The sequence below is a fragment of the Nothobranchius furzeri genome, chromosome 2 (assembly GCF_043380555.1).
Source record: "Nothobranchius furzeri strain GRZ-AD chromosome 2, NfurGRZ-RIMD1, whole genome shotgun sequence".
In the NCBI taxonomy this organism is placed as follows: domain Eukaryota; kingdom Metazoa; phylum Chordata; class Actinopteri; order Cyprinodontiformes; family Nothobranchiidae; genus Nothobranchius; species Nothobranchius furzeri.
In genome coordinates, this window is record NC_091742.1 from 59,235,342 (window position 1) to 59,249,836 (window position 14,495).

The 14,495-nt window shown below is 45.9% G+C and overlaps 1 protein-coding gene across 8 annotated transcripts in view; it reads right to left on the bottom strand.

The window, feature by feature from the left end:
* The window catches only part of LOC107377179 (uncharacterized), a 92,395-nt gene that overhangs the window by 54,963 nt on the left and 22,937 nt on the right, over nucleotides 1–14,495 (bottom strand). For 6 of the 8 annotated variants that reach the window (XM_070546891.1, XM_054747712.2, XM_054747711.2 and 3 more), the window contains 7 exons: nucleotides 14,302–14,336; nucleotides 14,056–14,211; nucleotides 13,475–13,577; nucleotides 13,265–13,377; nucleotides 7,948–8,021; nucleotides 7,749–7,871; nucleotides 1,330–1,419 (listed from right to left, as the gene is read on the bottom strand). In XM_070546891.1, coding sequence (XP_070402992.1) covers nucleotides 1,330–1,419; nucleotides 7,749–7,871; nucleotides 7,948–8,021; nucleotides 13,265–13,377; nucleotides 13,475–13,577; nucleotides 14,056–14,211; nucleotides 14,302–14,336 — 694 coding nt within the window. The remainder of the gene's footprint in view (nucleotides 1–1,329; nucleotides 1,420–7,748; nucleotides 7,872–7,947; nucleotides 8,022–13,264; nucleotides 13,378–13,474; nucleotides 13,578–14,055; nucleotides 14,212–14,301; nucleotides 14,337–14,495) is intronic. The other 2 variants (XM_070546896.1, XM_070546898.1) reach the window with 2 other exon arrangements.

Sequence of the window (14,495 nt, forward strand, 5' to 3'; positions counted from 1 at the left end):
GTGCTCTTGGCACCTAAGGCTGCAGCTCGATGATCAACTTTGCTGTCGTTTCGTCAAATCTACAGCTGCATGTCTTGGATACTAGGGTGAAAAGAGGGGCGGAGTGGTCAACTGACCACTACCTGGTGGTGAGTTGGTTTCAATGGTAGGGGAGGATGCCGGTCAGACCTGGCAGGCCCAAACATGTTGTGAGGGTAAGCTGGGAACGTATGGCAGAGTCTCCTGTCAGAAGGAGCTTCAATTCTGACCTCAGACAGAACTTCCTAAACATTTCAGGGGAGGCGGGCGACATTGATTATGAATGAGCCCTGTTCCGTGCCTCCGTTGTTGAGGTGGCTGACCAGAGCTGCGGCCACAGGGTTGTCGTGCCTGTCGTGGTGGCAACCGCCTGCTGTCAAGCTGAAGAAAGTGTCCTATCAGGTATTTTTCACCTGTGGGACTCCAGAGGCAGCTGACAGGTACCGGCAGTCCAAGCGAAATGGAGCTCAAGTTATCACGGAGGCAAAAAGGCATGCGTGGGAGGAGTTCTGTGAGACCATGGAGGAAGACATCCACCATCCAGCACCTCAGGAGGTGAAAGAAGTGCGCTACCAACACTGCTGCTGACCTCTACTCGAGACATTGTGGATCAGTGGGCGGAGTACTCCAAAGACCTCCTAAATCCCTCCGTGGAGGAGTTGAAGTATCTCAGGGTCTTGTTCAAGAGTGAGGGAAAGCTGGAGTGTGAGATCAATAGGCGGATTGGTGCTGCGTCTGCAGTGATGCGGGCGTTGTACCAATATGTCGTAGTAAAAAGGGAGCTGAGCCAGAAGCGAAGCTCTCAATTTCCCGGTCAATCTACGTTCCTACGCTCACCTATGGTCACGAGCTTTGGGTGACTGAAAGAACGAGATCACGGATAGAATTGGCCAAAAAGAGTTTTCTCCTCAGGGTGACTGGGCTTTCCCTTAGATATAGGGTGAGAAGCTCAGGCTGCTGCGGCCGCGACCCGACTCCGAATAAGCGGGAAAAAAGGAGCAAAATTTGTCTGGACCAATTTGAATCTTTTGTGTCAACATACAAACATAACTTGTACGAATGTGGTGCGACATCATCATAAGGCGCAGGACCCTCAGTCGGCTCACGTAAAAGACGGCGTCCCCCGGAGATTTAGACCTATGTATTTTAGACCCAATTTTTATGGTTATTCATTACAAAGCCACCAATATTGTTAACAACTGGACATCATTTCATTCATTTTCAACATTTTGATGGATACTTGCAGAGGTTAGAGGTAAAAATTACACATTCTCACTTCAACAAAAACAAATCACCAACAACAAAACTTACATTAGTAGAATCAGTCTTGTTGTTGCAGTATTTACAGAACAACTGGCCCGATCCGCCTGACTCACTGAAATACTTGATGATGCCATCGACCTAAAGAACAACATTTACATCAGTAGGCTCTCATCTTTACTAATAACTATAATAAAAGCTGGATTGTATCATTTTAAAATACAGTGAAGTTCTAATAATTTAATTCTTGTTATAATAAGAAGACTTTTTGATAACATTTTAATTATACCACACTATTCTTATAACAATTATTATTATTATTAGTAGTAGTAGTAGTAGTAGTAGTAGTAGTAGTAGTAGTAGTAGTAGCAGCGATAGTAGTAGTAGTTGTAGTAGTATGAGTAATAGGAGTAGGAGTACGTAAATTAGTGGTAGTAAAAAAAATTAAAGGTGTTGAACACTTGTTTAATCATTACATTTGCAGTGATCTCTAGTAGAAATGAATGCCTTGTAGGTAAGTCATACTCTGGGGAAAAGAAAAGGCTCACATGCACCTGAATCAGGAAGTACAAGTCAGCTGGAGGAGAAAGTAACCTCAGATGATAGGTTTTAGACTCTTATCTCCTGATATTTAACCATCTTGCTTCGGATTGGATAACAGCGACTCTACCACTGACTCGGGGTTGTACCAACTAGTCAACTGGTCGACTTCACTGCTCTGTAGTGACTTTTTATGCCTTTCATAGACTAGTCGCTGTCACGTGATAATGACCGACAAGATGCAGTTCTCGGAAAAGATAGTAGGTGACGAGCCCCTGTGCGTCGGGAGGCGATACGCTGTGCCAGAGCGTCGGTGTCTGACGCCCGCTGAAAACGGACATTTGACCAAATTGTGACCTTTACCCTCTTGCAATTTAACCTTCCCCTCATCCCCATCCTAACCTTAACCAGCTTGCGCATGCAAAGCTCTTATTTTTGACGCTCTCCAGACATCTGCGTCCTGACCACGGCCAGAGTAACATTATCAAATTAAGTGTCCCCACCTCAAAAACTAATTTAACACGCGATCGTTCATGTCGGCTTATTTCCTTTTATGTTTTCTGTCTTTTATTTGTGCCTGATGCGTTTCGTTGCTGTGGAGCACAGTGCATCATCTGTTTTGTCCTCCGGTGACTTCACCTCACCGGTGTGGCCGGGGTGCACTCTGCTGTTTTTGAGGTCGGTAGATCTTTTAGAACTGCAGTTCAAAAGTAACTCATACGGTGAATATCTATGAAGCCAGGTAGAAGTTTTTCTTTAGGATTGAGAGGAGATGCAGGAAGATAATAAACAGACACAGGACAGAAAAATAATCAAATAAACACAAGTTAGTTTTTGGACCTGGTGGCCACAACAAACAGACACCCATCCATCCATCCATTTTCATATGCTTATCAGAGTCGGGCCACAGGAGCAGTAGCCTAAGGCGAGAGGCCCAGACTTCCCTCTCCCCAGCCACTTGGACTAGCTCCTCTGGGGGAATCCCAAGGTGTTCCCTGGCCAGGTGAGAGACATAGACATAGTCCCTCCAACGTGTCCTGGGTCTACCTTTACCTACCTTGAGCCTACCCAAAGCTCAAGACCATAGGTGAGGGTAGGAACGTAGATCGACCGGTAAATCGAGAACTTCACCTTCCAACTCAGCTCTCTCTTCACCACGACAGGCCGGTACAACGTCTGCATCACTGCATATGCAGCACCAACAGGACCACATCATCGGCAAAAAGCAGAGACCTGATCCTCAGGCCACCAAAACGGATTCCCTCCACACCTTGGCTGCGCCTAGAAATCCTGTCCATAAAGGTTATGAACAGAATCGGTGACAAAGGGCAGCCTTGGCAGAGTCCAACTCTCACTGCAAACGAGTCCGACTTACTGCCGGCAATGCGGACCAAGCTCGGACACCGGTCATACAGGGACCTAACAGCCCGTATCAGAGGGCCTGGTACCCCATGCTCCCAGAGTACCCCCACAGGGCCCCCCCAGGGACACGGTCACACACCTTCTCCAAATCCACAAAACACATGTAGACTGGTTGGGCAAATTCCCACACACCCTCCAGGATCCCCCTAGGGTTATAGAGCTGGTCCAGTGTTCCACGGCCAGGACGAAAACCACATTGCTCCTCCTGAATCTGAGGTTTAACAATCCGACGGACCCTCCTCTCCAGAACCCCTGAATAGACCTTACCAGGAAGGCTCAGGAGTGTGATCCCCCTGTAGTTTTACCACACCCTGCGGTCCCCCTTTTTAAATAAGGGAACCACCATCCAGGTCTGCCAGTCCATTGGGACTGCCCCCGATGTCCGCGCAATATTGAAGAGCCGTGTCAGCCAACACAGCCCCACAACATCCAGAGCCTTAAGGAACTCCGGGCAGATCTCATCCACCTCTGGAGCCTTGCCACAGAGGAATTTTTTAACCACCTCAGTGACCTCAGCACCAGAGATTTGAGAGACCAACCCAAAGTCCCCAGACTCTGCTTCCTCACGGGAAGACGTGTCGATGGGATATAGGAGGTCTTCTAAGTATTCTACCCACTGATCCACAACAGTCTGAGTAGAGGTCAGCAGCACACTGTCTCCACTATAGATAGTGTTGGTAGCGCACTGCTTTCCCCCCCTGAGGCGCCGGATGGTGGACCAGAATCTCCTCAAAGCCGTACAGAAGTCTTCCTCCATGGTCTCACCGAACTCCTCCCATGCCCGGGTTTTTGCCTCGGCAACTACCTGAGCCGCGTTCCGCTTGGACTGCCGATACCCATCAGCTGCCTCTGGAGTCCCACAGGCCAAAAAGACCTGATAGGACTCTTTCTTCAGCTTGACAGCAACCCTAACCTCCGGTGTCCACCAACGGGTTCGAGGGTTGCCACCACGACAGGCACAGACAATCCTGCGACCACAGCTCCGGTCAGCCGCCTCAACAATGGAGGCACGGAACAGGGTCCATTCAGACTCGGTAGCCCCCGCCTCCCCCGGAACATTTTGGAAGTTCTGTCGGAGGTGGGAATTGAAGCTCCTTCTGACAGGAGACTCTGCCAGACGTTCCCAGCAGACCCTTGCGATACGTTTGGGCCTGCCTGGTCTGATTGGCATCCTCCCCCACCATCTGAGCTAACTCACCACCAGGTGACAGCTATGCCCCTCTCTTCACCCGAGTGTCCAAGACATGCGGCCGCAGGTCAGATGAAACAACAACAAAGTTGATCATCGTGCTGCGGTCTAAGGTATCCTGGTACCAAGAGCACATATGGACACCTTTTTTTCTGAACATGGTGTTCATTATGAAAAATCCATGACTGGCACAGAAGTCCAATAACAAAACACCACTTGAATTCAGATCATGGGGTTTGTTCCTCCCGACCACACCTCTCCAGGTCTCACTGTCGTTGTCCACATGAGCGTTAAAGTCCCCCAGCAGAACGAGGGAGTCACCGGAAGGAGTGTTCTCCAGCACCCCCTCCAAGGTCGCCAAAAAGGGTGGGTAGTCTGAACTGTAGTTTGGTGCATGAGCACAGACCACAGTCAGAACCCATCCCCCCACACGTAGGCGGAGGGAGGCTACCCTCTCATTCACTGGGGTAAACCCCAACGTACAGGCACAAAAATGGGGGGCAACTAGTATGCCCACCCCTGCTCGGCGCCTCTCAGTGGGAGCAACTCCAGAGTGGTAGAAAGTCCAACCCCTCTCAAGGAAACTAGTTCCAGAGCCATGCGTTGAGGTGAGTCCAACTATATCTAGTCGGAACTTCTCAACCTCACACACCAATTCAGAGAGGTGACATTCCATGTGCCAAGAGCCAGCTTCTGTAGCAAGGGATCAGACTGCCAAGGTCCTCGCCCTCGACTACCACCCGTCACACACTGCACCTGACCCCTTTGGCTCCTCCCACGAGTGTTGAGCCCATGGGAAGAGGGAGCCACGTTTCCTCTTCGGGCTGTGCCCGGTCGGGCTCCATGGGTGAAAGCCCGGCCATCAGGTGCTCACCATTGTGCCCCACCTCCAGGCCTGGCTCCAGAAGGGGGCCCCGGTGACCCACATCCAGGCGAGGGAACACGGTTTCCATTTATATAATTCATCACAAGAGGTCTTCAGGCTGCTCTTTGTCTGATCCCTTACCTAGGACCTGTTTGCCATGGGTGACCCTACCAGAGGCAGAAAGCCTCAGAAAACTTAGCTCAGTGGTTCCCAAACTTATTTAGCCACGCACCCCCTTCTATGTCCCGACCATGTCGACGCACCCCCCAGCCCTCACATCAGGGCATGGCTATATATATATATATATATATATATATCAGACGTCAAGCTAAACAGACAGGGTTAAAAAAATATGATCGACCTTTTTCCCCATCACTTTCATTTTTTAAATTGTAATTAATAAACATTCGATACCATTACAATTTCCTTTAATTTAATTTTAAATAAATATTTAGAGTGCCCAGGTAGCACATAAACAATGCAATTTAACGGTTTTCTTAAAGTAGGAACGTTTAACCTGTGCCCAGAGCGCTCTCCTTCCTTCTGCTCTGCGTAAACTTGAACTGGTCACCTACTTGTGCGTAATCAAATGTCTGTAGGGTAAAAGATGGAAAAGCCATGAGTTTCACTTTTGCCTCAGACCGACTTATTGCTGTTTTATGGTGTGGCTGAATCTGCGATCCGCTGCCATGCAGACTGACTGGAATAACAAATTCTGCAGTAGTTGTGGTCAGGTTCGGAGTCACTGGCTGGAGCGGACCCGACTTTAATACGTCATCCCAAAATAGAAGCTAATATCTTAATTTGACCTTGAATGAAAAATGTTATAAAACCTCTTAAAAAATTTAGCACGGAGGAGGCAGCGCTCATTTCTGTCTTCAGTCTGACAGTGCGCCGGAGTTTGCGCAGAGTGTGCGCATATTGAATCTATGTGTGTGTGTGTGTGTGTGTGTGTGTGTGTGTGTGTGTGTGTGTGTGTGCGTGCGTGCGTGCGTGCGTGCGTGCGTGCGTGTGTATGTGCCGCGCGTGGCACAGCTCCATGAGCTGCTCCAGTCACCACGTCTCGTTATTAGCGCTATTTAAACCAATGTTGTAAAATTACTTCTGCCCAGCCCAGATGTGCTCACTTGTGCACCCATGGGCCGTGGTTCCGCTGGAACACGTCTGACCTCTGACAGACGCACTCTGAACTTCAGATCTTCAGCGCGCTGTTAATAGCCTGAATGGGAATCATTTCTTGATTTATTTAGTTACATCCACAATGTTCTGTGTGTGAGGTTTACAATGTCAGAACACCTGCATGAGACAAGGTGTTAATTACAATCTGCCAGAATGACTCACCACCTTCAGATTTCTCCAACATCGTTAAAAATGATCAAACACGGAACATATCGGCGTGCGCAGGCCAGAGTGCTGAAGCTCGGCGCATTGTTATTATGAAGCTAGGGCACATGTGGAGGACACGCGCGCGGGCGCGCAAAAATATACTTGTTTTCAATTACATTTAATGTGCCCACTTACTTTTTCTTAGGCCCACCCACAAATGAGTTTCTGGCTACGCTAATGGTGACATATGACAGACTTCTCTGAGCTCCTTACACTTTTTACCTCGCGCACCCCCTAGTGGCAGCTCGCGCGCACCACACGTTGGGAATCCCTGACTTAGCTCCTAGGATCATTGATACACTCACCCAGGGCGAGGACACCATTGAAGGTAATCAAAAGTGAGGAACAGAAAATGAAATAATTGTTTTAATGTTTAGAGCAGCAGAAACTCTGAGAGGCTGCAGGCTCATCAGTGAGTTTGCGGCCCCTGCGCAGGGGGAGGAGGGAGGGCTGAAGCAAGACGCAGAAACTACCGTTCGTAAAATAAATGTTTAACTTAGAAAATGTGGGCGCAATATTATTTGTCAAAAACTCCAGTGAACCAACCCACTTCAGGTGTGACGTCATCAACGACTAGTCAAAGTCAACTCGATTTTCAATACTTGTCTGTCGACTTTTAAAAACTAAGTCATGCAGCCCCTACCACACAAATAACACAAGTCTGAAGGAGTTCTGCCATGTTGTGGAAAGGCTAATGCTAACCGTTAGCCTCTACTATTCGAGACATTCTCTGCTTTTTCCTGGACACTTGAAAAGTTTTACCTGTCCATGAACGTTAAGTGATCTGTCAGGCTTCTCAAATCCTAGCATTTGACGGTCTATTTTCTATCTGAAGATATTACAGGAGATAGGTGCAGAAGACTGTTTTCATTTGTGGCCTGCATGAAAAACTCAGTAACAAATTATAATCAAAAACAATAATTTAAAATAACGTTTTTTCAGTGTTCCACACCTTTAACTTACTTCACATCATAATCCATATTGCTCTAATTAAATAAAGAAGAATAACTGCCTTTAGATGTGGACATATGAAGGTCACTTTATGTAAAGTGAGACATCGTTCCTCACCACACTGTAGTCGTCATATAGGTCTACTAGTTCAAGAGGAATACTCCAGAATGATTTACGTGTTCCGGTCTCCATCCTGCATTCAGAGCATTTGTTCTTGAGCATCATCACACCTGTAAATAGCTTTAAAAACAACCCCAAACATGTTAGAAATATATTTTTTATGGCAATTTCATTAGCATTACTATGAAGTCTTTACCTGTGAAGCCTCAGAATGGGTCAGACTGCTCAGAATCTTTTCCAAACACTCAGCAGCATCACTTTGCTTATTTCCTGTTAAGGCACGAGAAAACAGTGGTTATGTATTATAACTCCAGACTCTATGACTATAGGCGCAACCCTTTAAGCGTTGCTGCTATTGGATAACATCTTGTTAGCCAGCCAATCCCAAAGAGCTTTCAATATATGCCCGCCTACTGCGAACTCAGCTCTGGTATTTAAGGAGTGCTAGCCCCTCCCTGGACTTGAAGACCGGGATGGTGGTCCTCCTATTTAAAAAGGGGGACTGCAGGGTGTGTTCCAAGAAGGGGACTACACTCCTTCCTGGTCAGTGTTAGGACTAACACGGCAAAAAGGTAATTCATTACTGTAATGCAGTAATGTAAGGCATAACAGGGAAAATAATTGTTAATATTTAATCCGTACAATTGTCAGTGACATGGTAAAAAGCATTTTAAAATCCAGAATCAAGAGGTGGGTTTCTTAAAAATTCAAATTACGGGAAGCCTGAAAAAGATCCAGAATCTACATATATTACATTATTATGGACTCTCTCAGCTTTGTGGTCATTCTATGAGCAGAAAGAACACGGTACTGATGGCTCAAACACTCCAGCTGAGTCCTGCGTGTGGCCGCTGTAACGTTCTCAAAATCACTACTCCAAAACAAAATAATTCACTTGCGATCGTTCATATCAGCCCATATTCTCTGGTAGTTTCTGTACTTTTCTGACGTGCTCATTGCTGCTGGAGCGCAGCGCATATTAGGCTTTTTTTTTTTTTTTGCGTTCCGTAGATCCCTTTGGCTGATTAGTTAGAAAGTAGGAAATCTAGGAAACAGGTTTTCTGGAAGACGGAGAAAAGACGCAGCATGCAGGAAGGTTAAAGAGAGAAAGGGCAGGAAGTTATTCGAATAAAAAACAAGAAAACTAAACAGAAAAAATAAGTAGATTTATCCCCAATACACATTTTTACCAATGAAAAGCAATTATATATACGCATTTAATATTTATACATGTGATAGAATCAGATCACCCTCAAAAGACAGTCCCACATCCAGGGCCGTATCAAAGCATTTACCGGCTGTTAGGTCCCTGTATTACTGGTGTCAGAGCTGCCATGTTGGCGACAGTAAGTGGGGCTCATTTCCAGTGAGAGTTACACTTAGCCGAGGATGCCCTTTGTCATTTATTCTGTTCATAAATATTCTGGATAGGATTTAAGGACGCAGCCAAAGTGAAAGACAGAAGAAAGAAAGAAAACAATCTTTTATGTAGCACCTCAAGATAAAAATCACGAACCGATTAACAAGAACAAAAATTATTTAAAAAAAATGTTTAAAAATGATTAGAAAATATCATAAAAATGAGAAAAAAAATGTTGCGATTGAAAAATGTAAGGAAAGGGAAAGAGAAAATTTGTAAGAAAGAGTTAATCAGTGGATCCTGGCAAAGGCACAATTGATAGAAAGAGCTGAATAAGGAGATGGTAGTGATCACACCAAAACCAGCCTGAACAGGTGAGTCTTCAGCTGCTTTTTAAAGGAGACCACTGAGTCCACTGATCTCAGGCTCAGGGGGAGAGAGCTCCAGAGTCTGGGGGCCACAGCAGCAAATGATCTTCACCTTCGGACTTAAGCCTGGTGCTGCACAACAGTGGGTTTTGGTCACTGGACCTCAGCGGTTCCAAGAAGGACCAGGTACTGCCAGGGATTGGCTGGATTGAACCCACTGAGGGCAGTCCTCCCATCCTCTTGAGGAGTGGTCGGGATCAAAAGTGGTTCAGAGCCAAACCAACTCATGAACAGCGGCAGACAGTTCTGCTGCTTCCTGCGCAGAAAACTCTGAGTAGGGTGCCTTATGGGGGAGTCTTCATCAACCTCCGGAGGAACCAGGAGGGCAACTGCGGCGAGCCTCAAGGCTTCATCAACCTCTGAATTGACCAGGAGGGATGGAAGGGCCATTGTGGCAGCCTCATCATCCTCATCAACTGGAGTGCCACATCCAGCGAATAAGCCTCGGCCACTGAAGAACGTCCTAGGAGGTCCACATGGCAGTGTTTCTCAGCCCACGGCAGAGTGGGACAGAGCAACCCAAAGACATACATTATAGGGGGTACTGAAAGTATTCAGACCCCCATCAATTTTTCATTCTTTTTTATTGGGAGTCTAAGTCTCCTCCTTTTCCGGTCGGCTCACTGGTCCCTGGAAGAATGAAAAAACGAATGCAAGTCAACGGGGCCAAAGACGCTATTTTCTAATCCGCTTTGCCTTACGCCCTGGATCGCACATATGCTGTGCTTCTATTTAAATGAAAAATAATGATGGGTGTTTCGACCACACCTGTCATGTACTTTGAGATTTATCATCTTGTAAAAGATTGTAACTAGCATGACTACAAACTAGAAATCGGCACGTTGCATATGTGACGTCACCACATAATCTCCACTCCCCTAGCGTAGCTGCTACTTGCCAAATGGCCAGATCTATGGTGGTTCTTTCCTCCTGTGGGAAGTTTGCTGAACTTACAGCTCTTTTCCTTCAGTTTTCTCCATGTCTGGTTCGATGATGTCACTTTCGTGAAGCACATATGTAGTCCTTGTCACGATCTGCCCCTGCCCGCCTGACTGTGTTCCTCTCCTGCCATGATTACCCTTATTGTTCTCACCTGTCCCTCGTTTACCTGTCCATGTTTCCCTAATTAGCCCTCTGTATTTAAACCACCTGTTTTGCCCCTGTCCTTTGTCAGTTCATTGTTGTTGTCTGCTGGTGTTTCTGTTCATCCCATCCTGCCATTAAACCATTTTTACTTTTACTGAAGCCTGCATTTTTCCTCCTGCTCAGCTCAACCACACATGGTCCATCATCTCCACCTCCTACACCGTGACAGAATGAACTGACCACAACCTGGACCTGTGGTGAGTTTTTTACATCTCCCTGGAGGATTAATTTTTTTTACTTTTTCTCCTTTAGCGGAGGGAGATTCTGGACTCAGTGTGTTTGGCGCATCCTACCTATTCTCTGGGGTGGTCGAACCATTGAGGGGGTTCGGCGCATCCTACTCGTTCCCGGGGTGGTCGAATTCCTTCTCCTCTCCTGCTTTCTGCCCCCGTCCCGTTTGTGTCACATGGAAGCCGCGGATCCTGGAGCTACAAGGGAGTTACACCCCCTACGCACGCCATTGTTCTCCGGGGTGGTAGGGCTGGTCTCCCCGCTCTTCTCCTGCTTCCCTGCACCCAAGCCTCTGCCGGAGATCCAGTGAATCGTGCCGTGCAGCTGCTCTGACCGGCTGTCGAGTGCCTGCCGCCGATCCTGGTTTTCTGGCGTCGCTCCTGCCATTCGTCCACTTCCTGGTCCACGCTGTGGGGCTTATGCCTGCAGGTCTCGTACGGCTGCAGTGCTCTGCCTGGGTCCCACGCCTGCTCCAGCAGTTCTCTGCCTGGGTCCCACGCCTGCTCCTGCAGTTCTCTGCCTGGGTCCCACGCCTGCTCAAGTCCAGTCATGTTCCAGTCCAGTCATGTTCCAGTCAAGTCCCTGTTCCAGTCAAGTCATGTTCCAGTCCAGTCATGTTCCAGTCAAGTCCCTGTTCCAGTCAAGTCCCTGTTCCAGTCAAGTCCCTGTTCCAGTCAAGTCCCTGTTCCAGTCAAGTCCAGTCTTCGAGTTCCTGTCAAGTCCAGTCTTCGAGTTCCTGTCAAGTCCAGTCTTCGAGTTCCTGTCAAGTCCAGTCTTCGAGTTCCTGTTCCTGTCATGTCCAGTCTTCGAGATCCTGTTCCTGTCATGTCCAGTCTTCGAGTCCCCGTCTCCTGTGTCGTGTGGCCTTATGGGCGTCTGGTATCCGCCCTTAAGGGGGGGGGGGGGGGGGGGGGGGGGTACTGTCACGATCTGCCCCTGCCCGCCTGACTGTGTTCCTCTCCTGCCATGATTACCCTTATTGTTCTCACCTGTCCCTCGTTTACCTGTCCATGTTTCCCTAATTAGCCCTCTGTATTTAAACCACCTGTTTTGCCCCTGTCCTTTGTCAGTTCATTGTTGTTGTCTGCTGGTGTTTCTGTTCATCCCATCCTGCCATTAAACCATTTTTACTTTTACTGAAGCCTGCATTTTTCCTTCTGCTCAGCTCAACCACACATGGTCCATCATCTCCACCTCCTACACCGTGACAGTCCTGGACTTAATTTCACACAAAACCTAAAATAGTTTCCCCCTGTTCGAAAATAAGCGCGTTCTTGGTATCAAAGTGTGTCTTTAAAATTCACGGACATCATATGTGAAATCCATGGAACGTAACAAACGGAATTAGAAAATAGTGTTATTAAGCCCATTGACTTGCATTCATTTTCTTGTTCTTCTGGGGACCCCTGGTCCGGAAGTAGATGGGCATGACTTAGGCTCCCTATATTGCAGCCATTTGCTAAAATCAGCTAAACTCGTTTTTTTTCCTCATTAATGTATACACAACTCCTCATACTGACAGAAGAACACACAAATATGGAAATGTCTACAGATTTATTAAAAAGACAAACTGAACTATCACATGGTCCTAAGTATTCAGATCCTGTGACACTCATATATTTAACTCAGGTGCTTTCCATTTCTTCTGATCATCCTGGAGATGGCCCTACACCTTCATTAGAGTCCAGCTTTGTTTGATTAAGCTTACTGGACTTGATTAAGAAAGCCACACACACACCTGTCTATATTAGACCTTACAGCTCCCAATGCAAGTCAGAGCAAATGAGAATCATGATATCAAAGGAATGCCTGAAGAGCTCAGAGATAGAATTGTACTAAGGCACAGATGTGGCCAAAGCTACAAAAAATCTCTACTGCACTAAATCCTGATTTATACTTCTCCATGAGCTCCACAATGGAGTGTCAGGAAGAAACTTCTGCGCAGGAAGCAGAGTGTTGCAAAGAAACAGCCTGGCAAGACAACAGAGGGCATAGAGCTTTTCTGTGGTATCCTGCCACCATAACACTCATGTATCCAGTCCACAATAGTGTATTTACTAATGGGTTTATATAATTCAGAGACTTTAAAACACGGACATATTTGTCCTTCATTCTCCTCCACCTCTTCATGCGGTTGCCACCTCTAAACCCGCATTTCTTGTCATTTCCGTCCATGTTTGCTCCATATTTTGTATTTAACAGTTAAGTTACATTTATAATAATAATAATAATAATTTATTATTATTATTATTATTGTTATTATTATTTCATTTGTCTAAATATATGTGGACCATTGAGACCTCTTGCAAACCAGTAACTTGTCAGCATGAAAGAAATCTTAAGTGTACCTGATGTAATGTCCAGTTTCTTAGTGATGTGTTTAGTGTCGCCTGTATTTTTCTTCAAATCCATAAAAAGACTTTTAAGATGGAAATCAGGAGAGTCGTCTTCATTGTTGTACCTGAAAGGAAAAACATGATCTATCATGAGTGACACAGAATCAGATTATAATCTCTGTTCATTTAAACGTTAAACTGAGTTTTAATCCCACAACCAACCTTTCCACGGCCTCTCTGAACTCTCTGGTCATGAACAACACCTGGAGAACGCTGTTCAGGTAACATGTTGATCCTTGGTTCAGCAAGCCCTTGTACTTGAAGCCTTAAAGAGTTCATTAATTATTTGTGTAAATAAATCACTCATTGGGTCATTTCTGTTCAGAATTGACCAAATTGAAATCTTTGTAATCACACCTGATATTTGATCTATTTGACTAAAGGAAGTACAATGGGTCTTGGTGAGTTTCTCATCTTTACAATGAGGAGTCATCTTCTTCTCTACGTCTTTTTGTTTGTCCACACATGTCCTGTCATTAAGTCCCTCAGTAGCATCATCAACACTTTGCTCGCCATCACCTCCATTTTTACCAGTTCCTCTAGATCTGGTTCGGTCAAATGCTTCTCAATCTCATTCCTTCTTTGACGAGTTATCATTATTAATTCTTCTTGTTCTTGAGGAACACCATTACTTTCATGTGTCTCCTCCCTAACACTGTCCATGCTTTTCTCATCATGTTCTTGAAGAACATTTAAGGTTTTGTTTTGACCTCTCTCCTTTTCACTGTTCACATTTTTCTTACCTGGAATCAAACTCGTTTTATCCTGTTCATCAGGTTCCTGTGTTGCTGCCTCACTACCACTCTGTTCTTTTGTCTCTACATCCATTTCATTTTTTGCTGTTTTTTCTGTTTCTACGTCTCCAGATGTAGACGCCTCTTTGATGTTTGGAGCAGGAACTTGAAATTAACCAAATAAAAGTTTAAGTAGATTCTCAAAAAGCCTCATAGTCAGGAAAGTTAGCATAGAAATGATATTTCCGATCTTACTTTTCCTGTAGAACAGCAGGCAGGCATTCTTGTTTCTAGTTAGAGTGGAAAGAAAATATCAATAAAATATTGGCATGTTTAGCAAAAAAAAACTAGGGCTGATTGATTTTAGGAAAAGATTGAATTACAATTTTTTTGGCAGAAATTGCAATTTCAGTTCAATTCACGATTTTCTGCAAACAAAGGTCCAACCT